Source organism: Bos javanicus, chromosome 1 (assembly GCF_032452875.1).
Source record: "Bos javanicus breed banteng chromosome 1, ARS-OSU_banteng_1.0, whole genome shotgun sequence".
Taxonomy (NCBI): Eukaryota; Metazoa; Chordata; class Mammalia; order Artiodactyla; family Bovidae; genus Bos; species Bos javanicus.
Window position 1 is genome coordinate 69,199,537 of NC_083868.1, and position 26,649 is coordinate 69,226,185.

Below are 26,649 nucleotides of genomic sequence, written 5' to 3' on the forward strand. Positions count from 1 at the left end.
AGGGAAGTTATCCTCCAGTCACTGTGGACAGTCCAGAGAGGATGAACTTGTATAGAGTAAATGAGGGGAAGTATTTTTCATGCCTCTAGAATGGCCTGCACTCAGGTTCAGATGCAGAAGCAGCACAACCCAAAGAAATAAACGGCTCCCGTGGTTGGAGTTGCAGGAATGAACAGTGAGGCCGGTCAGATGAAATCAGGCTGGGAGGGATGTTGAGACTTACAGGTACCACGCAGAAGAGGCTCTGAGGACTGAGACATCCATAGGAGAGGCTGTTACCAGGACTGCATTCACACAGGTGGGCAGGGGATCATAGCCTGCATGACTACACTTTATCACACAGCAACACAGTAACCTTATTTTGCTGATAAAAACAAAGATATAATAGTATGAGGTTGACCAAAAGTTTGTTCAGGTTTTTCCAAAAAAACTTACAGAAAAACTCAAATTAACTTATTGGCCAACTCAATACATAAAAGTAACATTGGGTTCAAGATTTTATTGGTGGCTTTGTGAACTTTAGGGCACAGAAATCTAGAAGTTTTGGGCTTAGAGAAACATGGAAAGAAGTGGTTTCCTTCTGTACAAAGAAAGGCTAGTAAAGCTGACGACTGGTAAAAGTACTAAACTACCTTTTTTGAGTTAAACCTGAGTTGGTTGATATTTATCACTATTTAATAAGTTTAGAAATTCAAGGAAAGTCCTATAGAGGCTAATTATCCCATCACTGGCACTTTTCCTGCAATTTTTGTAGCTCCTGCAAGCAGACTATGGGTCTTTTAACAAGTGAAAAATCATCAAAAAGAATTTCCCCAGGAATGCAACTTAAAAAAAAAATCAGTACATGATTGTATAGTCAATTGGGCAGGTAGAGAGAGATTTCATATAAAGAAGATTTTTAACACTATGAACTTGTAAATACTCTTGTAAATTTTAAACTTGTGAAAACTAAGATACATACAATGAAGGAAACTTGAACGTGTTTTATATACGGATGTTCTCACGAAACCTCACTGTCAGTCACCCTCGGTCGCCTGGTGTTTACTCCTTGCACTGGCTTGCAGCTTGTTTTTCCTTTTTTCTTTAAGGCAGAGATTTTGGGGGCTCTGCTTTTGCTAAGTGGTTGGGTTTTCTAAGAATGCTGCGGTAAAGCCTCTGTGAAAACTTGCCCCTGCAGCCTCTTCCGGTCTGTTCTGGTCTCTCAGGTTTCAAAGGAGCCGTGTCACAGGCATTGCTGTCAGCTGGCTTTCCTAATTAGTCCTGCAGCATTCCCCTCACTCTCTGTCTTCTTTCGTCAAAGAGATATGGTTCTTTGGGCCAACCTGCTTTTGAATTTACTTTTCTCTCCTGATCAGAAAAGAAAAACATGGAGATTTAAGAAATATATTTCTAAACTTCCCCCTCCTACCTTTATAAGATCCTGTCACCTATATAGTTAGGATTAGAAGATTCAGCTACATATAAAAGCTCCCAAAGACTGACTTAAATCAGGGTGAAGTTTATCTCACACAATAGACACCTGAGTGTAAGCAGTCTAGGACTGCTGGAGAAGATCCACAAACGCATTTGGTACCCAGTCTCCTTCTAGCTTATTCCTCCACCATTTACAGAGTTTGATCTAATTCATACTCCAAGATGGCCAGTGTTCCAAGGAGGATATTGGGCAAAAGAGAAGAGCCATCCCTCTCATGTTAAGGAGACTGGTGGCAGCTTACACTCAGGCTTACATCTCCTTGGCCAAACTTGATAATAAGGCTACTATAGTTGCAAGGGAGCCCAGGGAGGATAGTCTTTTTCTGGGCAGCAATGTACACCCTCCCCCTCAAAAAAAATGAGTCTTTATTACTAAGAAATAAGGGCAGAATGGACTTTTGGGGGATCCTAGAAGTCTTTGCCATACTCTCTCTTACTATCAGAAAAGTGACAAGTGACAATCCATTGTACACCTCTCTAATTCCCTCTTCCACATTTTGTGCTTATCTTGTACCAAAGAATATTACTGTGTACCAGAAGTATCCTTGAGACTCATGACTCCTAAGTCCTTCCATATCTCATAAAGAATAGTTGTATTTTTCCCTCTTAATATTTAAACATATTTTGAAATTGATTAATTTTTAAAGAATTACGAAGAATTTCCTAAAAATTGATGATGGTCCAATGAAAATTCCAAAACCATAAGCCAGTAAAAACATTTAAAATGTATATCCTCCCTATTTCCAGAAAAACTTGTTTTACTAAAAACACTAAAAAGAATGTGAGATTTTAAAATTAAACATGAGAGTTCATATGAAGGAAGCAAAGAGGTAGAAGTTCTAAAAATGTGATGAAGCAAGGTACAGCTCTTCCCATCTACTTCAGCAAATTTAAATCAACAATATTCTAAAATACTTTCTGTAAAAGAAAAAATTTTAAACCACATAGGCTCCACTGTTAAGGCACTTTCAAGCCAACAAAAGACACAGGGGTGGAAACAAATATCCAAGGCAAAGGTGTGCTATAATAGAGGTACAAATAGCATTCTGCTAGAAAGGAAGGGAGGAGATTGTTTAGAACTGCTAGTGGTGGTGGCTTGGATGGGAGCTGCTTGTGGACAGCTTTGTGGATGAGGCTGCCTTTGAGCTGGGCTTGAAGGTAGGACAGGATTTCCAGAAGATGAGAGGGGTGTGGTTTGGGAGGGGAAGGTAGGACTATTCCATACTGAGAAAACATCATAAATAAAAAGTCAGGGAAATGGGAAATTATTGGATACGTTCAGGAATCAGCAAGTACAGCTGTGACTTGGAACCCAGGGTCTGTCTTGGTAGCAGATGAGTTGGAAAGATTGAGAGGTTGGATCTGAGAGGCCTTAAATTATGTGCTCAAGGATTTGGACTGGTTCTCTAAGCTGGAGAGGAATAGCAGGAGAAGGAAATTGAACATGTTCACCTTTTAGGACCTCTATTTTCTCAGTGAGTAGTGAGCAAGACTGTCTATTGTTGATGAGCAGTTTGTTAGCTTAAAAAGAAGTGGCAAAACTAATACAATATTGTAAAGTTTAAAAATAAAATTAAAAAAAAAAGAATATAAAAGATTTAAGAGAGGATAATATGAAAAATCAAAAAAGAAATGAACAAGGAGTTTTGACAATTTGAAAGTCCCCATAGAGTCAATTTGTCTTCAGATTTTGACAGCAAGAGCAAAAAGGCAAACATGTTAGGTTAAGTAACATTTTGATTTTTGACAAGTACAAGTATACTGTGGTGCGTTTTCTTAAACTGTATGGATTAACATTTCAAGATCTCTCAACAAGGCCTTCTTTCAACACAGTGGGATGATTATGAGGGCCTTTGATGCAGGATCCAAGGAAGATGACATTGAATTGCTGGAGAGAGAAAGAGAGTGTGTGTGTGTATGTGTGTGAGAGAGAGAGACTCAGAGCAAGAGACAGAGACAGGAGTGGTATTCGTTACTCTTGGTTGAGTTGTTAAGGGTAGAAATTTGTGGTCAGAGGAATAAGTTATGTGTTCTTGTTACAGAAAATCTGGCTGACATTTGGAATATTCTTAAAGCAATGCTGGATATTCTAGGGCATGGTAACAGTAAAACAAGAAGAGAGAATTTTCCATAAAAGAACTTTTAATAAGAGAAATTTAAACAGGAACTAAACAGCGTTTTCTCTGGAGTAGGAGGGAGACAGACTTTCCCCTCAACTCTTTCAGAAAGGCTCTGTAAAAAAAACAAAATATCAAAGATGAGTGTGTCCAGCAGATGGCCAAGAGCTCAGAGTGGACGGAGAAGCCGCCCGCACTCCGAATTCTCAGCATCTCCACCCGGAGATTCAGAGAAGGGCAAGCTGTGAATCAGAACCCAGAGGGAGAGCTCAGGGATGCTTTTCTGTTTCGTGTACCCAGTGCTCATTTAGAGATGAGTAAACAGACCCAGCAAGATCCACTGACTTGACCAAGATCACCGTCCTCTTAGGGGCAGAACAAGATGGCTGTCCAGATCTCTGTCTCGAGGCCCAGCACTCCCGCACCACCTCCACTGTGCTGTCACAGGTGTCCGGAGGGCCGGGCAGCCCACCCTGAGTGTATCTGTGCAGACCCCGAAGCCTGGGTGCGTCACTCCCAGAGGAAGAGGCAGCTTGGGGGAGTGATCTGTGGCCAGCGGTTGAAGAGGAGCTGAGGGAAGCTCTCAGATGGGGATTTCGGGAAATATCCTCAAATGGTCTTAGAGGGTATTAGGGAACAAATCTACTTACTACCATGTTTCAGGGATATTAAAATGCAGTGCAGACTGCTCTCCTGCATTTAGGCTTTCAGTGCCTTTGGGGAACTGATAGATCTTTCTAAAACGCATTGATCCTCCGAGGGAAATAGCCTACAAAGTTCCAAATCCTCTCCCAGTGGAGAGGGGAAAGACGGGAAGCTTTAAAAAACACTGACCCTTGTTCCACTAAATGATGAGCATGATGTAGTCATCTCAACCACTTTTCCACCAGCCCCCATCCATCTCATTGAGGCTTGGACCAGCTACAGCCTGTTACACCACATCCCCCAGCAGCATGCTTTAGGGTTTAGTGCAAAGCAGAATTGGAGGAGATGTAAATACTCTGCCCAGGGGGGTTAGTGAGGTCTGAAAAAAGAAGTGGGTGTGACTCCTGGTGTTTTATAAGACAACTGAAAGAAAGAAGCTAGATACACCTTAGATTTCCAAGATTCTTGGTGGCTCAGACGGTAAAGCATCTGCCTGCAATCCGGGAGACCGAGGTTCAATCACTGGGTCGGGAAGATCCCCTGGAGGAGGAAATGGCAACCCACTTCAGTCACCCATTCAAGCCCCTCTTGAAGAACAATATGGACCAACTGGGGAGCCATGGGCCCAGGTCTATCTACTAAGCAGTTTATGCAACAATTCCAGTTTTAAAGAATCTGTCCCGTGGCTAGATCATGTGTCCAGGTTTTTTGTGTGTTTGGAGTTTATAGACATACTACAGTAATACGGTTACCATGTGTGTATGGTGAGCAGCTAGCTGTGCACGAATAGTTGAGAATCTTTGAATTACACTCATACAGTTTTAAAGCTGGAATGGACCTTGATGATTTTTTATTAAGTCCATGCATTTTGTTGTAGAAATGGGATAACTGGCTTAGAAAGGTGAAGTTGCTTGTCCAACCCATATGGCTGCTAAGTGACAGAGCTGAGAGTCATTTCCAGGATCTTTCATTTTTAGTCCAGAACTCCCTATACTGAGTCTGGATGGGGGCAAGGCCAATATTCTGGGTGGTCAGAGGCTGCTCAGTTACACCAGTTAACAAAATTCAGCCCTGATGAGGTACTGGTTTATGTCCATCCCAAGTGACCTTTAGAGCTTCGCAAGGCTCTTCCCTGTTTGCCAGTCACACCCCTACAACAGAGCTTAGGACACACAGATGTCTTAGCTGGTCTTTGCATTGCTCTGGACTCTTTTGCACAGTTAGGAGCAGTTTCTTAAAATTAAAAAACCATTGGTTATTTCATAATCACAGGAGTAGAGTTCATGTCCTATGTCTTGGGTATCATAAAGTACAAGCGGTTTTGGTATCACAAGTGGTTTTGTTATTTAACTGTCAGAATCCATGGAGCTCTTTGTGTATGTATATTTTGATTTAGAAAACCCTCATGATTCTTGGAAGTTTATACTCACACAGTTTTGTTTATTAAATTTCATAATAGCCATGCCAACTCTAGTTACATTTGTTTAGTTGTAAGGTAAACAGCTCTCTCAAGAGAACTCAGCAAAGGGGGTTAGTTTCACCAGGGATCAATGAGAGAGATGGACTCTCATAGGAACCATATCCTAGTGGCCACAGTAGACTCAGACCTTGTGAGCCTGGGTCTGTAGGATGGTCCTAGATCCAAGATGGTTATAGGGACCTCACTTGTGGTCCCAGTTTAAGTTCCTCTCCTCCTGTCTGGCTTATTCTGTCCCAGTCTCTCTTTTCTCAAGAGATAAGCAGATAGAAAGCTAGGTGGATAGGTAGATAAGTAGACAGACAGACATAGACAGATAGATGAACAGATAGATAGAGCTATACATCTGTCTTCACCTTATCAGCACTACCTACTCCATTTTCTGTTCCCATATAACCTTGACTTGCCTGTGGCCCATTGTAACCTCTCTGACCTTTCTTCTCCTCATAATTACATGTACTGCCCTCAGGCAAGTGTGTCATTCTCTTGTCATTTCCTAGCTCACATTTTTTAAAAGATAGAATCTAGTTGGCCCTGTTCATCTTTTCATGCCAGGCCATGTCCTTTATTCCTGGTCAGCTATTCACTGTCCACAGGCAGATGACCACTCTGGTCCAATCACTTGGATGCAGGATAGAATGGAGTTTTGTGATAGAAGATGTTGCTGTGTAAGACCTCCCCTATCAGCAGCTCTCCACAGAAGTTTCTTGTAGAAGGTGTTGTGTCATGCTAGGAATGTCCTTAATCTGCTTAATAGAATAAAGTGAAGTGAAGTGAAGTCGCTCGATCGTGTCCGACTCTTTGCGACCCTGTGGACGGTAGCTGAACAAGCTCCTCTGTCCATAGGATTTTCCAGGCAAGAGTACTGGAGTGGGTTGCCATTTCATCAGGGAAGCAGCTGAGAGTAAGGGAAAGTAGAATTTAGTAACAAAGAATTTGTGGTTCAGGTTTCAAATTCTAGAACATAATAACTGCATGATGTTAAGCAAGTTACCAAAACTGTCTGAGCCTCAACCCCATTTATAAAATGGAGATTTGTGAGGATTAAATGAAATATGCATGAAAGCACATAGTCAGTTGTGAAGCACCATACCCATGTAAAGGATATTACCCCTCTAGGCCCCTCCTAAGCACAAAATCTCCTGTTGGTGGGATTTTTTTGTGTGTATCTCTTTCTAAGATGAATATCACTTCTCAGAACATAAATTGCACCTTTGGGTTCAAATGATGATCCCTTTGCTATCTAAATCTGCAGAAATAGCTCAGAGAGATCAAGATTGTTATTGATACCTTTTATACATAGCTGACATACACTACCGGGAGTTGGCGATGGATAGGGAGGCCTAGCGTTCTGCACTCCATGAGGTCACAAAGAGTCGGACACAACTGAGCAACTGAACTGAACTGAACTGACATATACTACATTATTCCTAGAGTGTTCCGTTCAGAGAACATAGGATTTGAGGCCTGGCACCCCTTAGTCTTCTGACCCAAATCTCCTTTATCCACAATTGAAGAACTAAAGCTTAGAGAGGTTCATTGACTTTCTCAATGTCACTTGTAGAACAAGAACTCACTTAATTTCTATTGCCGTATAACAAATTACCTCAAAGCTTAGCTACTTAAAACAACAAATTTTCATTATCTAAGCATTTCTGCAGTTCTGGAATCTAAGAGTGACTTCGAAATGGGTAGTTCAGGCTCAGGGTTTCTCCTGCGGTTGCAGTCAAGATGTGAGCAAAGCTTTAGTCTCTAAAGGTCTGACTGGGGCTAGAAGACCTGCTTCCAAGAGAGCTGCCTCACATGGCTGTTGGCCAGAGGCCTCAGTGCCTCACCATATGGTCCTCTCTCTCAGTGTCCTCATGACATGATGGCTGGCTTTCCCTCAAAGCCAGTGATCCAAGAGAGAGCAAGGGGGAAACTACTGTGTTTTTTGTCTCCTGGCTTCAGTAGTCAACTTCAACACTTCCACCATATTCTGTTCACTAGAAGCAAGCCTCTAAGTCCAGTGGGCACTCAGGTGGAAGGAACTAAGCTCCACCAACCACTGAAGGGAGGAATATCAAAGAATTTGTGGGCATATTTTTTAAACACCACAGAAGGTTTTCTTTAATATATTAGTTTCTCTGCAAATGAATTTCCATAAGAGATCAGCTCCCACTACCTACCATTCCCCCTGCCTCCACTTGATGAGAGGTTAGTCTCATTCATTACTGAAGGAGAGATTAATTGATGAGGATACCTTCTCAGGAAAGTATTAAGAAACCCTCTGTTGCAAGTAAGAAAGAAAAATAAAGAGGAAAAGATATAGGAAAAAGAACATTGGAGGGGAAAAACCAGAAGCAAGGGTACATTAGATTCTGACTTCATGGGCAGAGTTCTCTCTTAATTCATGAAACCCTGTGTGAACAGAGACTGCATAAAGTATGTCCAGGGCTGGAGTCAAGACACAAAGCTGTCGGGACCTGGATTCCAGTTGCAGAGCATGACCCATGTGTATAAATAGCCCCTATATAAAAATATAAGGATGTTAAATACCATAATTGAGGTGCATATACTGTGTACTGGCAACATGTAAGAAAAAAGCAATTATGAGATGGTGGGGTTTTGGAAATTCTTGCAGAAGATATGCAACCACAAGGGGTTTGCACCCCCTCACACAGACTCCCCACACACACCACACACCAGATCTACACACCCACGCACTAGACTCTCCATACCTTTTCCTTGCTCTCTTTTGCTCTTTAGCACTTAATCACTAGCATTCTAACATGCTGCTTGTCTTACCTATTTATCTTGTTTACTGCCTGCCTCCCCTACAAGAATGCAAACTCCATGTGGTCAGAAGTATTTCTTTTTTCAGTGCTGAATACAGTCTCTAAAGCAATACCTGGCACATTGTAAGCACTCAGTATACATTTTTGTTGAATGAATCAATTCGATAATTAATCAGGACATAAGGAAATTGAGCTCAACCACACAGGAGCAGGAGAATGTGGCAGGTGAGCACTGGGGGGCAAGGTGTTCCAGGCAGAGGGGACAGCTGAACAGACACCCTCAGATGGGTGTTCAGGACCCATGAACAGGTCCATAGCTGGACCTGTGGATTGTAGACTGCTGTGGCAGACGGGAAGGCTGAAGACGGGGGTGCTAAAGGATGTTGTGACGTGATTAGGATTTTCTCATGCACAAAGGGGATTTGCTTCACTTTTATGGCCAGAGGTGATATCTGTACTCTTTCTCAATGGTCTGGCTGTATTTAAGAGTATACATTTCCTGTATTACCTGACATTTTACTTGCTGCGTAATGACCAATAATTCTGACTCTTCTACTGTAGCAACAAGCACTTCCTTCTTCATTTTCCCTTTCTGGTATATGAAGGGTGAAACTCTGTGTATATTGGAGTCTTTTATGTTCTCATCCTTTGCCAGTGAGTCTGAGGTCCATACTAGACCTGGGAAATCCGGTGACATTTGTGGCATATGTGACAGTGGCTTTATGCCTAGAGAATGAATCATGAATTTCTTCCTCTAATTTTCAGCTTCCCTGATGTGTAGGGAGCCTTTCTTTTCTCAAAACCTCATATGCTGAGATTAAAAAAAAAAAAAAAAATCCACCTTGCAGCTGCCAGCAGCAGCTGTGTTGAAGTGTGGGAGCCTCACACAGAGACACAGAGCTGTTCCTGGAAGCCCAGCGGGTGAGGACCACCGTTTCCTGCACTTTGCCAGAAAAGGAGCAGCCCCCCAGGGCGAGGTTCCCAGTGTCCTCTGCCCAGAGGCTGGGGCAGGAGGCTGGGTACCACTGCCATGAGGAGACTGCCACCTGGTCATGGATGTGTCATTAATCTCTGTTCAGCCTCCACTGTTAAGGCAGGTGGGGGTCTGTGCCACACCCCACCCTGATAGAGCTTCTCTGAGGCCTGGATAGTCCCGCCCTATCTAAAGGAACATGGTTTTAGATAAAGAAGGCAACTCCATCTTAACTCTGTGAGGTCTCCTTTCACCCCAAGGTCAGAACCAGCCCTGCCCACAGCTGACTTCACAATCGAGAAGGCAAAGACTGAGCATGGGAGAGTTTTTGTCCTAAAGTGCCTCCTTTGTCTCAGATTTTCCTTCAGTCAAACAGAAGAGGCAACGGAAAGACTGGAGAGTGTGCTTTGTCATCAGAAAGGGCACACAACCCAGAGAGCTCTCATCAGCCACTAATTGAATTTCATTAAAAAAAAAAAAAAAGTCCTAAGATAGTTAAAATCTAAAGCCATTTTCAAAAGAAGCAAACACCACCCTTGTTGTTCTCACTGACAACTCAGTTTTACCTTGTCAAAGTGCCTAGCAGTTGCCTGGCAGTGGTGATTTTAAGCAGTGACTTTGCCTGGACCTCAGTATAAATGAGGGTTATTGTGGTGGTGAGTGTGGAGGGTGAGTGCCTCTGGGGAAATTCACAATCAGAACATCTTCTCCCCAAAGGAAACCTTGCATCCTCATGATATGGGGGATGGTCCTAGAGCCCAAAGTGCCCAGTCTGGATCCATGTTAGACACAGCTGACAGGTGGGAGGGAGCATCTCAAAGAATCCCTTGGAGGTCTCAGGCCTAATGAAGGCTTTCCTGGGGAGATAGGAAGCAGGTGGAGGAAACTGGTGGGAACAGTTAAGGAAGGTCTTAGCAGTGGGATGGAGCTGCGAGAATGTGGAATACATCCTTGACCATGTGTGCTGGGAGGATGTATCTGGGCGCTTGGGGCAGGCATTTGAGGACTGCATGCTGACCTAACTGTAAATCCAGAGGCAGGAGTGCTTCATATATATGTGTTGAATGAATGAGTAACTTGAGGTCAACCTAAAAGGAGAAGAATTTCTACCTTTAATCTACCTTAGACAATCTAAGCAGTTTCTTCCCTGCAGAAACCAAGTTGGTTTGAAGTTGACCAAGACTTCCCAGAAGTCAAAACATTGAGAGAGAAGTACCTCTTTGTACTTGGGGGAAGAGGTGACTGTTTCTCTATTAGAATCCAGTGCATTGCCAATAGCTGAAGACCCAGGAAAGTGGGGAGTGTTTATGGGGGGGCTCCCCTGTTGTGATGCTGAGTATGTGTGTGCTGTCTTACTTGTATACCAGAGTGTTTAGCTCTAGTAGAATATTCTCTTTTTTGGTCTGAAAAGTGTTAGTCAGTCGTGTCTGAATCTTTGTGACCCCATGGACTGTAGCCCACCAGGCTCCTCTGTCCATGGAATTAGCCTGGCAAGAATACTGGAGTGAGCAGCCATTCCCTTCTCCAGGGGATCTTCCTGACCCAGGGTTCAAACCTGGGTCTCCTGCATTGCAGGCAGATTCTTTATCATCTGAGCCACCAGGGAAGCTCTTTGGTCTGATGTATACCAAATACATCCCGAGGCTGACACTACTAACCATTGCTTTACTTAAGAGCTCATTCTCCTCCCTGTGTGCTAACATTTGGGGCCCAGGGGCCCTCCCACAGGCACACTGCCTAGTTTTCTGTAACTTGCCCAAGTACCACACTGATTTCCATCTTTTCCTTAGGATATAAAGAAATCTGCTCTCCACCCAAGTGCTGCCACTAGGAACTCTTAGCTTAGGTGGTGTGCGCTCCTACGGGCCATCAGTTTCCTCACCGAGTCTGCCCCTCCCTTCCTTGATTATTCTGTCCAGGATGTATCTCAGATCAAGCCAGCCTTTTCTAACTACTAAACTCCTAATCACAAGGGAAGAAGCACAGTGAAGAAAAAATTCTAAAATTTTAAAAGATATCTAAACTGATTTTTCCTCTGCCTCCTCTGAAACTATGGATGTCTGCTCTCAACCCATATTTGGTATAGTTGATTTATATCTAAAGGCAAACAGAGTTCCCATCTCACCCCAGTTCTTAGAGGGTCTATGATCTTGACTTTGCATTCTGCCATTAGCTATTAAATCTTAGTCTAGCCCAGATATTCTAACCGGACCTGCAGTTTAGTACTCTTCCCTAATATTTGACCCCAGTTTCTGCGACTATCAGAAAGAAGTTGAAATATTCTGACTCTGTTAAACCCTCACTGCTCAGAGTCACACGGCAGGACAGCATAGAAGGGAATGTTGAGGATTGTAGAGCTCTGCTGTACACCATTGTGCCTGTAGCCAACAGTACAGCTTTGAGCACTGTGCACTTAAAAATGTGTTGAGGACAAATTTCACAGTAACTATTCTCACCACACACACACAGAAAAGGTTGTGGGGGGTACCAGGAAGTGAGTGTGAGTAAGGCCTAAGGGCTGCTGCTCATGTTCTTTTCTGGGGTCTGGGTACTGATCACACAGATGTGTTCAGTTTGAGAAAATTCACTGAGATGATAGATGTACTGTCTCTATGTATAGCATTTAAACGTTTTAAAATAAAATGAATGATTTCTCTCTCTAAAGAAAAGGGACTGTTGCATCTACACTCAATAGATGAACTAATCACACCAAATAATAATGACAATAGTAAAAAATCACAAGAATAATAGCCATTAACTGGATATCAAGTGCTTCACATGCATTATCTTTTACCAAAATGGCAACTCTGTTAACTTCAGTACCTCAGTATTTCTGATGAGGAACTTAAACAGACCTTGTATCTTCCATTTCCAAGGTAACATAGCTACTCAGTGGAAGAACTTGGATTCACGTTCAGACTGCTGAGTTCAAAATCCAGCCTATAAACCACCATGCGGTCCTCCAGGGAAGTCTTAGTCTTACTAGTTCCCTCACCCCCTGCCCCACCACTCCATTGCCACCACTACCAACTGAAACACAGTGTCTGGGTTACAGATGTTGACATATCTTGGTAGGAAAAACCAAAAAGCTGTGAGGAAAAATGCTGTGACACTGTAACAGTCACAATCATTTTGGCTATTACCAAAGCCAGAGCTCTGGCAGGCCCATTGTTGAAGCAATGCCATAGAGTAGGAGAAAATTGATGAAACTAAGAAGGCACTCTACAAATTCAGTAACTAAACCAAAAAGGCAAGAGACAGAGTAAATCCTTCTGACTGCTTCAGTATCAAACACGTTGGTCAGAACACATTAGTCCCAGGAAGGGGAAAGCATGATGTGCAGACGACTGCCAAAGAATGTGGGAGACGTGAGATGCAGGGAATCAAGAGCTGTGGGGAAGACAGGGTCTGCAGAGGAAGAGGGAACTTTCAGTGGGACTGTCACCCACCCCATCAACAGCTGTCCAGAGGCAGAAATGACCGGTACCTGTCGGGAAAGAGATCAAGCGGAGAACATCTCTGGACAAGTGGCAGAAGTTGGGGTAGACAAGTGAATGGGATGATCACAGGGGCTGTGAAGCTAGGATGGAGCTGGTAGAATTTGAAGGGACACACACAGTAGAGTTGATTGTATCTAAAATAATAGATTTATGATGATGCCGGAGCGTGGAAGAGTAGATATGAGGAGACACCCACAGAAACTCAGAGGTGGGTGGTGCAGGCCTGGATTAGTGAGGAGACAACAAAGAGGTTTCTATAGCCTGACGGGGCCAGGTTTCAGATTAGGTATAAGGGATGCAGGAAAGGGCCACAAAATGACTACAGTTTTGTCCGAGGAAGTTTTGGAATCTGGATGGACAGGTCGAGAAATCTGGATCTGGTAGAGAGAGGAGCAGAAAAGGAGGGGGAGGGAGACTGGTGTACCATGTGATGGAAAGGCACAGTGGCCTGAGAGCCAAGAAGACTGGGCCCTGACACTGATTTTGTGATCACGTCATGTAACTTGCCCTGGTCTGTGCTTTCTTATATCCAAAATTAGGAATTTAATCCAGCAAACATTTATTGAGCATCTACTGTGTGCAGGCACTATGCAACCATCTGTCTCATATTTCCCACATGTGTCCTACCTAAGCAGGGTAGGATCCAGTCTTCTAGTCAAGCAACCCAAGTGTGGCTCTTGCCTTTAGTAAGTCCTAGCTTTTGCTTCCCTCTAGTGGCCACAGTGCACCATTAGCACTGTTCTTTTTCTCCTGTTACTGGAGCCCTGATCTAAATTGAAAGTCAGGAACAGAGAACACGTTAATGTTTCATGGACCAAAGCACATCTTTAAAAAACGAAAGAAAGAAAAGTTTTTGTTCTCCCTGGTGGCTCAGACAGTGAAGAATCTGCCTGCAATGTAGGAGACCTGGGTTCAATCCCTGTGCTGGGAAGATCCCCTGGAGAAGGGAATGGCTACCCACTCCAGTTCTTGCCTGGAGAATCCCAAGGACAGAGGAACCTGGCGGGCTATGGTCTATGGAATCACAAAGAGTCAGACGCAACTGAGCGACTAACATTTTTTTTGCTCCTCTGTTCCTGGAGCACTGACCTGAATTGAAAGTCAGGAGCAGAGAACACATTAACTCCTAATGGACCAAGGCACATCTTTTTTTTTTAAAAAAGATCTTTTTGATAAAATTACAAAAAACACAAGTTAAAAAGTGAAGATGAAACTAAATCACAGATCACGGACAGGTAGTAAGCAGTGTCCAGCAGGGGCATCCTGATAGTTGGTAACCAGGCTGGGAGGCAGTGGTGAGGAAGACACAGTGTCAGGAACCAGACATGAGATGTGGTTGGCAGTCAGTCCCAGAGCAAAACCAGCCAACAGCAGCAGATAGAAGCAGAAAGTCCCGTTAGGACTCACCCAGTAGTGGGTGAGCCTGGGAAATAGGGAATATGGGGTCACAGACCAAGACCCAAACTCACACTGAAAAGGGTAGGACCAGGGATAAGAGGAAATTCTAACAGTGATTCATTGATGGCAAAGACCACAACTTTTAGGGAAGCTGTGATGAGACTCTGGGAACCTTTCTGTTGCTGCTGCACTCTCTCTTCACTTGGCATTTGTTCCAGATCATTCATCTGCAGAGGGGGCATCTGCACAACTGGAGTTGGCCCAGTGGTGACGGAGCTGAGTGGGCCAGCATCAGAGAGAGGCAGGTGCTCTAGGGTCCCCCTGGCTTGTGGGTAAGCAGGAGTGAGGTTGTTATCCACTGTCCTGGCCCAGGGAGGGGCCGAAGCTAATAACAGACACAGTCGTGGCAGTACCCATGGGGCAGTAGTAAGGGACATTGTTCCTCATCCCTGGACCAGTACCTTGCGTTTCCCCTGTCGAACTTGGGTGCTCATATGATGTGTGGACAGCTAGTAAGCCCGTGAGGGCAGGTCATCACAACCATCTGCCTCACTGCTCTGTGCCCTGTGCCCAGCTCAGTGGCTGGCTGCGGAGCAAGTGAATGAGTGTGGATGAGATAACTGCAATTCTAAGACTTGGAGTCCTGCCTTTGTGATTTGCTGTCTGTGACCCTAAGCCTGTCATTCCCTGCTCGTTGAGCCTCAGTTTCCTCATCTGTAAAATCAGGGATCCATGAGAGTCAGATAATGTCTGTGCAAGAGTTTTGTACTCTATAAAGGGCCATTCAGATACAAATTATCATCTTCTTCAGCCCAAAAATGAGAAATTAACAGGATGCCTCCTGGCATCTCTTTTGGCCTATGTCTCTATGGATGTTTGCTTTCTGAGACAAAGCATTGAGAATGTACTTCTTCTGAATGTGAATGTGTAATTCACCCCTCACCCGCCAGCTTGCCAGCAGCTGGCCGGCTGTCTCTTATATTCTCAGCAAGGGCTGAGACAAGCCCCTCTATCACGGGGTCAACAGGTCACCCCTCATTTAATGAAGATAAAAAGAAAATTCTCTGAGTTAAAAGTCTCAGAGCTCCCAAGTAGAAAAAGGGCAGGTGCAGATTTGAGAAGACCCTGCAATTCAGATTGGGGTTTGCAGTAGATTCTGCTTTATAGGCATCAACAGTTTGACTTAACAAGAGGCTCTCGAACCACATGGAAGTATAGCGGTCACTCCCGGGAAGTTAGTATGTGCCTTGGTCTGTGCTGGAAGACTCCATCTAAGGAAATAGGTTCAGTCTTAATAGGGAACACCCTATTAGGAGGGATAGTAACATACTGAAGTTTATCCAGAAGCATATGAAGAAAATATTGGAAACTACATGTTCTAGAGCCATTAGAAGGAATGTTAAAAAAAAGGAAGAATTAAATCCTCTGTACTCCCCTGGAACGCAGACTGAGAACCATGAATGAAAATTAAAAACAAGGAAAATGTTCTTAAAACCGCAGCTCTTCACCAGCAGGGAACAGTATCATAAAGCAGACAGCCAGGTATCTTTAAAAGAATCCAGCCTTGAGTAGGAGGCCAGAGAGAAACCCACGAAGGCACTTGGCTCCTGTGATCTGTCATCCTAGCTGCCTCTCCCAGCTCTGCAACCTCTGCAGCGTGGATCTGAAAGCCCTCCTCCCACACTGACATCACTCCATATATCGAGGCATTTGGTGGGAAAGTGGACTGAGAGCCTTGTGTTATTCTTTTAGAGCAATGACATCATTAATCTCGCAAAGTTTGGTGAAAGTGTATTGAGCCTAAATTTGAAAACCCGAGTCTGGTCTTGGCCCAACTACCAACTAGGTTGAGATCCTCAGCTTTTCCCTGTGTGAGTTAAAAGGGTTGGATAGGACTTCCCTTGTGGTCCAGTGGTTAGGAATCCACCTGCCAGTGCAGGGGACATAGGTTTGATCCCTGGTCCAGGAAGATCCCACATGTCACGGGGCAGCTAGACCTGTGTGCAGCAACTACCGAAGCCTGCACACCCTACAGCCTGTGCTCTGCAGCAAGAAAAAAACACTGCAATGAGAAGCCTGCACGCCACAACTAGAGGGACCAGCCTCTGCTCACCACAGCTAGAGAAAACCCATGCAGAACAGCCAGAGCCAGCACAGTCATGAATTAATTATTTATCTAAAAAAAAAAAAAAAAAAAGGAGGCTGAGTAATATCTGACTTAACTCATTTGCTTGCTTACTAACGTATCCTTTCAAGCAACAAATGTTTATTTAGTATCTACTGTCTTCCAAACACTATTTTCCTTAGTTAAGTTCCTTTCTTTCTTGGAGAATTATTTTTCTCATCTGTAAAATGAGAGGATTGGATCAGATGAGCCCCCAGATTCCTTTCACCTCCAACAGGCCATAAATCCACCCAACAGTTCCAGCATCATCTCAGTCCACATTTCACTGTTTTAACTAAAAGTTTATCACATAAGATTCTGATGAATGCTTTGCTAAAATCAAAAACCATTTTGTGGGTTCAGGCAGTTCATTTTTTTTTATAAAGGGAATGAAGGAATTAATTTTATTTTGTATGTATCAAAGGCATATCACATTAAGAGAAACAAAGAAAGTAAAGAGAAATTAAGGAAAATTGGAGAAACAAATGGTAATCATAATACTCATTGAATGCTTGTTGAGGCAAACTTTTTAGTCTTTAAAGTCTGAATATGTTTTTAGTGTACCCTCGTCTTAATGATGGTTTGGGCATAGAATTCTAGATTGGAAGTCATTCTCCCTCAGAATTTTAAAGTAATTGTTCCATTTTCTTTTATGTTCAATGTTGTTAAAATCTGCTATCTTTATGATTCTTGATTTTTGGAGTTTACCTGACTTTTTCTCCTCTCTGAAAGCTTTTAGGGTGCCCTTTTACTGATATGTTCCAGTGCTGTGCTTTAGAGTAGGTCTTTAAAAAAAAAAAAAAAAACTAATTACAGCAGGCACTTACAACACTGTATCAATTTGGCGATTCATGCCCTCAGTCCTGGGAATTTTTCTTTACAATTTATTCCTTTCTACTTTAGCTAAAAGTTGTTGGATTGATTCTTTAATTGTCTTATTTTCCTCTTATTTTCCTCTACTGGTGTTCTTATTCTACTTTTTGGAAAATTTGAATATATCTCCAATCCACATGGACTTCCCTGGTGGCTCAGCTGGTAAAGAATCCGCCTGCAATGCGGGAGACCAACCCATATATGAAATGTCTCTTTTCAACCATAATTTTAGTTTCTAAGAGCGCTTTCTCATCCTGTAAGTTTTCTCCTTTCTGTAGCCGCCTGTTCTTTTTCCATGGATAAAATATCCTCTTATCTCTTTGAGGACATTATAGTGCTGCTGAAGTTCGTCCTGCCTGCGTTTTGTTCCCTCTGAGTTCCTGGTCCTCTGTGTTTGCCTAGTTTGGTCTCTGTCAGGGAGACTTTTCTGAAAAGTCTGGTAATTCTTAGCTGAATCTTGAGGCACCAAGAAAGCTGACCACATATTCTGCGTAAAAGGAAGGCGCTTATTGACTGGAAGGATTCCCTGTTGGTGATCGGGCAGGGCACTGCGGCTTTCTGGGGACGGGTTCCCAGCTGTCAGTTTCCCTACACCTTTTTGGTTTCCCCAATGAAAGAGCCTCAGATGTTTATTTGATTGCCAGTATTCTGGGAGCCAACAGAGACAAGGATGTGGTCATCTCCTTAATCTGTGTGTAGATATTCAGTGAATTTCAATTTTTCAGGAAAGTGTGCATTGGGTAGAGGGGGAACTAGGGATCTGTTTCCTTTACAGACTTTCAGCCCATCTTACCCCTTCAGCCCCACCTGAACTCCTGCCCTCCTTGTTGCCTGGTGCTTCCAGTTCCTGAGGCTTTCTGAGGATCAAGCAGGGCTAATTGGAGGGAACTGGCGTGCTGACTTGGGAAATCCTTAAAGGTGTCCACATAACGTTCCCTAGACAGCAAGGGCCAGTTCTTCTAGTTGTCTGGGTTTAGGACAAGACTCCATTAAGATGTTTAAAAAGAAAAAAAAAAGTATTCATTTACACATTAATTCATGGCATAATCATTATATAATCATTTACATGCCTATATATTGATACATCTGGCACAATCTATTCCCAGATAAATGCACCATCAAATTGATTTCTCTTTTCCATTTTTCTCTATTCCTAACTTTCCCTTCAAATTTAAATAATAATAAATTAATACCTCTGGCATTCATTTTTAACACTTAGAGAGCTAATTCTTTTCAAGGCACTAAGTGCTTTAAAAATATTTAAAAGTATTAGCTTACTTACAAGTGTTATCTCAGTTAATCTTATAACAACCTACAAAGTAGGTACTGTGACATATCCCCATTCTACAGATGAGCAAACTGAGACCAAGATGTTAAATATCTTGTCCCTGGTCACACAACTGATAAAGGGCTCCAGAGTCCCTGCCTCACCACTAGGCTGTGCGGCCTGGGGAGAATCTGATTAGAGCACAGAGCTGAGGCTCTGAAATAACAATAGAAGGGAGGGGTATAGTCCTACATTTCTGAATATTACCGGAAACCCCACAGGGAATATTCATGTTCTTTTTCTGTAACATGGGGAAGCTCACAGAGGTAATCTAGTTCACACTGTTTGTACAAGAAGGAGGTTCCATTAATCTCCAAATAGTAACCAAGCAAAAATGACCTGCATGAAGCCAGTAGTTTCTGGTGAATACGCGCAAGAGCCAGGGGTGGTTATGAAGTCTTCCCTGGTGTATAACAGTGTGTGCTGTCACCAAGGAGCAGAGGGAAGTGAGGTGCTCCTTCTGCCCTCTGGGAAGCATCACAGAGGGTGGAGGATGAAGTCCACCCAGAGACTGGGCAAGAGGGGAACAGGCTCCACCAAGAAAGCCTGGACCCGAAAAGGAGAGAGACTGGGAAAGGAAGCCAAAGAATCAGCTGATGACTCAGGGACAATGGGAGGAGACACAAGTGGTAATTAGCATCGAAGGGGTTTAGCAGGCCTCACCAAAGACTCACGCCCAGGCCAGATGGGGACACACTGCTAAGTAGGGGGGTCACTGTGAAGTGAGAAAGATGGGAGATTACAGAAACAGGGGCGCAAGGTCAGAGGAGACTCCACCACATCCAGCTTCATGCTGAGACTGTGCTATCAGGTCAAGACTCATGACATTTTTTCTAGCAGGAATAAGTCTGGTCTTAGACTCTGGAGTAGGATTGAACTGATAGTTTGAAAGTTAAGCAACCATTTCAGATAGTTTTAAAATATGCAATAAAACTTCAATGCAGCCTCAAAGTTTTGGACAGGACATGACAGCCCTTCCTGGTGCCCATCAAATCACCTGTGACCTCTGTGGTGTGAGAGACAGGTCTAAGGACACCCATCAAATAGGACTGTTGTTCATAGACGGAATAAGCAACAGGCTGGTAGAAGAGACTCAAACGTACATCATGAAAAGAACAAGCTACTGTGGGGGGAGTGATGGTGATCTTAGAGTAATCAGGGACTCCGCTAATAGAGAAAAAAGTCAAGTTTTTACATTTTGATCAGTAAAAAGGGTCTAGAACACAAGGCCTGCTTTACCCTTGGGAACTAGTTAAAGAAAGAACCTGATCATAGCTTTATTTTTTTTGAGGATAAGCATAGCTCAGCTCAGTGGAGAGTAGTACATCTGAAGTGCTGGGAAAGTCCGTGAGCTGCCTGATGGCAGATCTCCATGGGGCAACTTCAGAGTGAAGCTGCAGGTGTAAGAGGGTGAGGCCCAGATAAGTGTTCATGGACAGGCAGTGGGAGAGAGCAGGTAATTAAAGGAGGCAAAGAGGGCCCGGGAGGCTGAAGAAATTATGAAAGTAATCCAAGTCTAGAGCCATGAAATGGGAGGATGGGGCAAGGGGAGGGATAGATGCATCAGAGAAGTAAGAATGAGAGCTGCTTAGGTGGAAGGCTTGCATACTCAGGAAGGAGAGGTTGTTCAAGGAACTGATCATTAAAAGCAAAGTCATCTTTAAAATAAATCAGTTCTGGGAGATGCAGATACTGAGGAAGAGAGAGAGTGTGTCCAGACAGCTGCCTTCTCTGTGAATGGCCCTCCTTGAGGAGGAGTCAAGAGGCCAAAAGACAAGCCCAGAGTGGAGGCAAGGAGGGTAATTGGCAGTGGTTTTCCAGCTCTGTGCATGTCTCCATGGCTAGTCAGTCAAGCAGGGAACAGCTGAAAGATAGGCTGTATGTGGCAGCTTTGTGTTGGGAAAGCACAAAGGGGTCATCTCTGACAAGGGAGTGTTGGAAATGAAGCCAGATGGGAAAAATAATCTGCAAGCCTAAAAGGAAAGTTAGAAAACAAACATGCTGAGAAATATAAAATAAAAATCTAAAGATTTGCAAAGGAAGACCTTAAAAAGTTCTTAATTGCCTGTGAAGAAACTAAGTGAAAACAGGAATTGTTCTTTGTAGCATTTTCTGTAACAAGCTGTTAGACAAAGCTGTTTACGTTCCTGGGACTGGAGATGTAGCTAAGGCAGAGAGGTGAGAACTTCCCAAATGTGCCACTCGCTGCAAAGGCAATAAGAAACCATGAGGATGGGGACACGCCACTGGTCTTTGGGAACACGCCACTGGTCCTTGGGAAATGGGAGGTGGAGGAAGAGAAAATAATGGTCATGGGACTCTGTGAGTCAGGAGACACCAGAATTGGTCGGAAAGAAATTTATATACACATGAACTTTTCTATGGAACTGATAATTTAGTATTTGTGAGGGATTTGGGCTTATTGGTTAATAAGCCCTCTGTGTAGGGGCTTCCCGAGTGGCTCAGAGGTAAAGAATGTGCCTGCAGTGTAAGAGATGGAGGAGTCAAGGGTTCGATCCCTAGGTTGGGAAGATCCCCTGGAGGAAGGCATGGCCACCCACTCCAGTATCCTTGCCTGGGAAATCCCACGGACAGAGGAGCCTGGAGGGCTAAAGTTCATAAGATTGCAAAGAGTCAGACATGATTGAAGTGATGGAGCACACACACACACTCTGTGTAATTAATGTTCAGATGGTGGTGAGAAGCATTGTCAGAAAGCATAAGGCACAAAGCCTGAATGAATTACGTTAAGAATTGCAAGGAAGCACCTTAAATGTGCAAAGGTTCCTCAGAGATCTCTTGGGCCCTCTGCCCTTGACCCTCCCCATATCAACAGGGGCTCTTAGAACTTTTCAGTACTAATTCCACTGTGGGTTTTCTGAAGCACTGTTTCTCAATTATGAACCCCAAATCTGTGCACCCTAAAATTTCCCCGTGGCTCTGGGAGGAGGACAAGGGATTGTTTGGGGGGCAGCCATGCCTAACCACTGCCTCATCCATTTCTCCTAATTCCCTCCATTGTCACTCTTTGGAATTCCCTTATTGCCATGGGGATGGGGACCCTGTGTAGTAATCTCTTTGACTAAGCCATTGAGGTGAGAGGAGCCAGGTTATCAACCCTATATTTGACTCAAGTGGGTTTGGCTGGATCTAGAGCATGAGTGTCACAGAAATGCCTCTCCTTCATCTTCCCTGCCCTCATTTCTGGACTGTCAGCCTGAAGGGGCAAACAGCACCACCTCGTGGTGTTTCCAGGCTTCTCTACTGGATCTGGGTTTTGAACTGTAGAAGCGCACAGCGTGGCTCCATGCTCTCACCCAGCCCTGGTCCTCTACCTGCTGCTGGGTGGGTCTGGCTGTAACTCGCCCTCGGGGGCAATGGGCCTTGTGTCTGATGCCCTACTGAGCTGTTTGCAGCCAGAGCTTCAGGCCCCCTCTGCGTTCCCTCAGCAGTCTGCAGAGGCCACACTCAGCCCTGAAAAGGTTGCAGGTTACATCAGGCCCTGTGCACCCTTGGCCCCAGGAAAGAACCTGAGTTCCTGAGGGTGGCACAGAGGAGAACGCCACAGAGGCATAGAAACTCAGTGACAGAACTTCTTAGAGTTAAGGAAATGTCGTGGTCACCTAGCCCAGAGTAGAAAGTGTAATCGACCTAGTGGGATGCCACCAGCAACTGACAGGGAAAAAATTAAATAGAATATCAAAGTAAAATTTGTGTGTCAGTGATGCAGTTATTCATATGTAGTATAAACTGGTCAAGAATTTCAATCCAAAAAGCTTCAGAGACCCGGTGTAGGGCAGGCACACTGAGAGACCCAGGAGCTCAGGCCACGGGCATCTTCTCCCTATGTGCCTCCCACCCTCTGCAACCACAGACATGCCTGAAAATGTGTGACTTGCCCTGTGGGATGTGGTTTAAGGAGCAAGGGGTTTGTAGTTGAGGTCTGGGTCCAAGCCCAGCTGGGTGACTATGGGAAACCACCTAGCAGTGTTTCTCAAATAGTAGACCAGGGAATCCCCTTTCCAGAATCCTGAGTTTCAGGAGGAGGCCTGGAGGTTCCTTGTTAAAAATATGCATTTCTGGGTCCTAATCCAGGAGCAAGGGAGGGAACAGCTAGGGCATCTACATTTTCAATAACCTCCCTAGGTGATTTCCATGCACACTCACTGTTCCAACCACTGATCTCGACATTTCTGAGCTTAAATTTCTTGATGTAAGAAATGACAGTGGAGTGGATAATATATGTGAAGGTACTTTACACACTGTAAGAGCACTCTTCAGACTTGAGGTATTTCCATTCCACAACATCCTTCTCTAAATGACACTTTGGAGAAGATAACACCAGCTGAGTGGGTGGTGGGGTCTGTGGAGTCAAATGGAAAAAATGAACCAAAACCATGTTTCTTTCTTCTTGTCTCTTTCCACCTCCCACCTTTTGTCCTACACTTTCTCTTCTTGACCTAACCCTGACGGCAGAACCACGCCCATCCATGGAAATGTGTTTAGAGTGGACTCCATGCTTTGTGATTGGTAATGATGCATACTGCAGCTATGAGTCTCATATGTCATGTTAACCTTTTCGAGCCCACTGTAACATTCAAGTTCCTTTAATAGAAAATTCTCACAGTCCAAGCTTTTGACCCTGGGGCACTGCTGACTCCCTATTCACTGTGCTTACCTATGCCGTGCTTACCATTCAGCAGAAGCCTCTCTGGATGTGTGTAAAATTCATAGCTACTGCTGCTGGCATTGGCAGTGCAGGCCCTGGAGGCTTAAATCAAAGATGTGCAGACTGAAGGCGAGGTCCCTGGAGATAACAGGGAGTTTCCCCCTGAATCTCAGAGAACAGGCTGCTGAGCTGGGCCCCTGGGTCTCCTGTTCCTTCCCTTCACCCCTTTCTTACCCTACCCCTAAGTGCAGCAGCTCTTCTAAGAGGCAGGCTGTGCGCTGAGTTCCAGAAGACAAATGAATAATGAATGGTTTCTCTCGGTGAGAGTGATAAGTCTCAGTATTCAACTAGCAGAGGGTGTTCCTGTCGCGGGGTCTCTCTCCCCAGTTTTACTGATTCTGCCCCAAGAATGGTGGCAGGCCTAAAAAGAAGAAGGCTGGAGCACTAGGCTGGTTCCTAAGGGAGATGTGCCCATTCTTCTTCTCTGCCCATCTTCCCCCTGCTCCCCAGTGGCTGAGCAAGCAGAAGATGATTCTGTTCCAGGCGAACAGTCTTCTGTGTCTGCCATGGAGTTGACGGTCTGTTCTCTTTTATATCTCTAGTGCCTACATTTTATGCTAACGGCTGCAGCATGGGGTGGGGATGAGGAAGGTGGCAGGAATGAGAAGGAAGGGAGGTCGTCTCCCTTATTCCCAACATCAGTTAGAATCAAGTGAGAGTGAGTGAGTTAAAAATGATGCCAGAAGAGTGGGAGGGCCAGGAGTGTAGCCAGGCGTTGGGCAGAGGAGCCCTTGGAAGAAGAAAAGGGGCACCCTAGGGCCAGGGTTGGAGGGCACCATTGGCTGGAAGCTTGTAAAGGAATGATGAAAAGAACTAACTCCCATGCTACAGGAAGGGATTAGGAGCAACGCCTGGTTCTGGGTACGCTCCAGACTGTCACGGCAGCTAGAGTGAACGACAGTAATTGAATAACACTGTATTAATTTCTTATTTTTTGTTTTCTTTTTCCTTATTTCCTTTCCTTTTCCCGACTCCCTTTCCCATCTTCTACCTTTTCTCCACCCTGAATCTCATCTTTTCTATTTCCCTTCCCCCTCTCCTCTGCTCTCATGCATACTTTGTCCCCTTCCCCACCCATCCACCTACCCATCTCCCTTCCCCATGCCCTCGTGTTTTACTCCACCCCCACCTCACCCCCAAAAGCTCTCTGGCGGCTGTGAGTTGACCGTGGTGCTCCAGGACTTCAACGCAGGCCACAGCAGCGAGCTGAGCATCCAGGTGGGACAGACGGTGGAGCTGCTAGAGCGGCCGAGCGAGCGGCCAGGCTGGTGTCTGGTCCGAACCACAGAGCGGAGCCCCCCCCAGGAGGGCCTGGTCCCCAGCAGCGCCCTGTGCATCTCCCACTCCCGAAGCAGCATGGAGATGGACTGCTTCTTCCCCCTGGTGAAAGGTAAGGAGAAAGGAGGGGGAGGGATGAGGACCAGAGGCCGTTGGAGATGTGGCCCACTTGTTAGAAGAACATCATGGCACTCGCTTGTCTCAGGAACCTGTTTTGACCTGTGGGATTTCTCTGGGAGAAATCTCACTTGTGAAGGGAGTGCATTGGGAGCTTAAAAAGAAAGAGCTATGGAACAACCATGTAACTTTGGGAAAGAATCACTTAATCTTTCTGAATCATTTTCCTCTTAAAAATGAAGGCTGACTTAGATGACCCTTAAGATCCATGGTAGCTCAGTCGGTAAACAATGCACCTGCAATGCAGGAGACCCACATTCGATCTCTGGGTTGGGAAAATCCCCCGGAGAAGGAAATGACAACCAGTATTCTTGCCTGGAGAATCCCATGGACCCAGGAGCCTGGCAGGCTACAGTCCATGGAGTCGCAAGAGTCAGACACATCTTTTAGCGACTAAACCACCAAGATCTCTTCTAACTCTCCCATTGTATCACCGGACATCCAAAAAAGTTATCTTCCACCCACAGCCCAGTACCTAGATTCCCTTCTCCACTAACCCCTCCCACTCCACAGCTGCTGTCAGCTCCCTGGGCTCCTCCCCCTCCCCAGGCGCTCATGGTTCACAGAAGCCTGAGCAAACCTGGGGGTAACACACAGCCCAAGCCAGCTGAGTTTGACCTTCCCCTCAGCCCTGCCGGGGTCTGAGACACTCATTTATGTGCCTCTGACGTACAAATTGCTGGAGCCTTGGCTTCTGTTTTGTATAAGCTCTGTGTTCTTCCCACTTGATTGTTTATTCACTGTCTCACACCAGGGAGACTGAGCCCCTGGAAACAGTGATTCTCCAGGCGAGGGGTGTCGCTGAACTGGCAGCATCTTCATCTCCTGAGAACTTTTAGGAATGCAAATTCTCAGACCCCACTGCAGACCATCCGGGCCATTTATGCTGGCGCGGGGCCGCCGTCTGCATGTTAGTAAGTCCCTGGGGACACCGACGCACACTCAAGTACCAGCGCCTCTGACTTCAGAAGTCAAGGCCGTCAGGGCCTGGAAGTCACTCGTTTTACATTGAGGACACTGAGGCCCAGAAAACTCTTGAGCTTCTTTTTGTCACTGGTCAGACATCTACCTCAGGGTTTCTGTGCAACCCTGTGCTAGGTATTTATGGAATGGGAAGAGGAAAGGACCTGATTCTGTCGGGAGGCAGGGGTAAGGGTCGCCAAGGAGAGCTGTTGATCCTACTGACTAATGAAATAGTGGTGTTTTCATTTCTGGAATTCCCTCGGGTCCACCTCTAAAACCTGACTTCCTCCTCTCGTCCACAAGGTGGCGATAGCAGGCTGCATTATTGGTGCTGCCTGGTTCTTCTAAGGGCCTGGAGCAGGTAGGGGTGGTTTCCATCTGGAGAATGGCTGCTAAAAGCTAATTCACCTCACTCCACATGCGCGCGCGGGCGCGCGCGCACACACACACACACACACACGCACACACACCCCTGTGCTCCCCTCCCCCAGTGCAGCCATCACCCGCGTTTCCCTCTTTGCTCTGTATCAGGAAGTTGTGTGGATCTGTAATTGCAGGTGTAGCTCCTGGGTCCTCTGAAGTGGTCACTAGAGAATCTGGTGGTTTTGGGGAAGGGACAAGCAGGGGATCTCAGGTTCTACTTGAAATCTCACCACGGGGGAACCTGGGACACAAAGCGGTTAGAATTGTGCAGGTGAAATGAAGTAATATGTGCAAAACACTTAGAACAGTGCCTGGCACTCAGTACATGTTAGCTGTCAGGATAAGTTATAGTTAT

The 26,649-nt window shown here is 44.9% G+C and overlaps 1 protein-coding gene across 14 annotated transcripts in view; it reads left to right on the forward strand.

Annotated features, from left to right (window-relative positions):
• KALRN (kalirin RhoGEF kinase) overlaps positions 1-26,649 on the forward strand; it is a 689,867-nt gene that overhangs the window by 524,734 nt on the left and 138,484 nt on the right. For all 14 annotated transcript variants that reach the window (XM_061408919.1, XM_061409480.1, XM_061409007.1 and 11 more), the window contains exon 34: positions 24,597-24,843. In XM_061408919.1, coding sequence (XP_061264903.1) covers positions 24,597-24,843 — 247 coding nt within the window. The remainder of the gene's footprint in view (positions 1-24,596; positions 24,844-26,649) is intronic.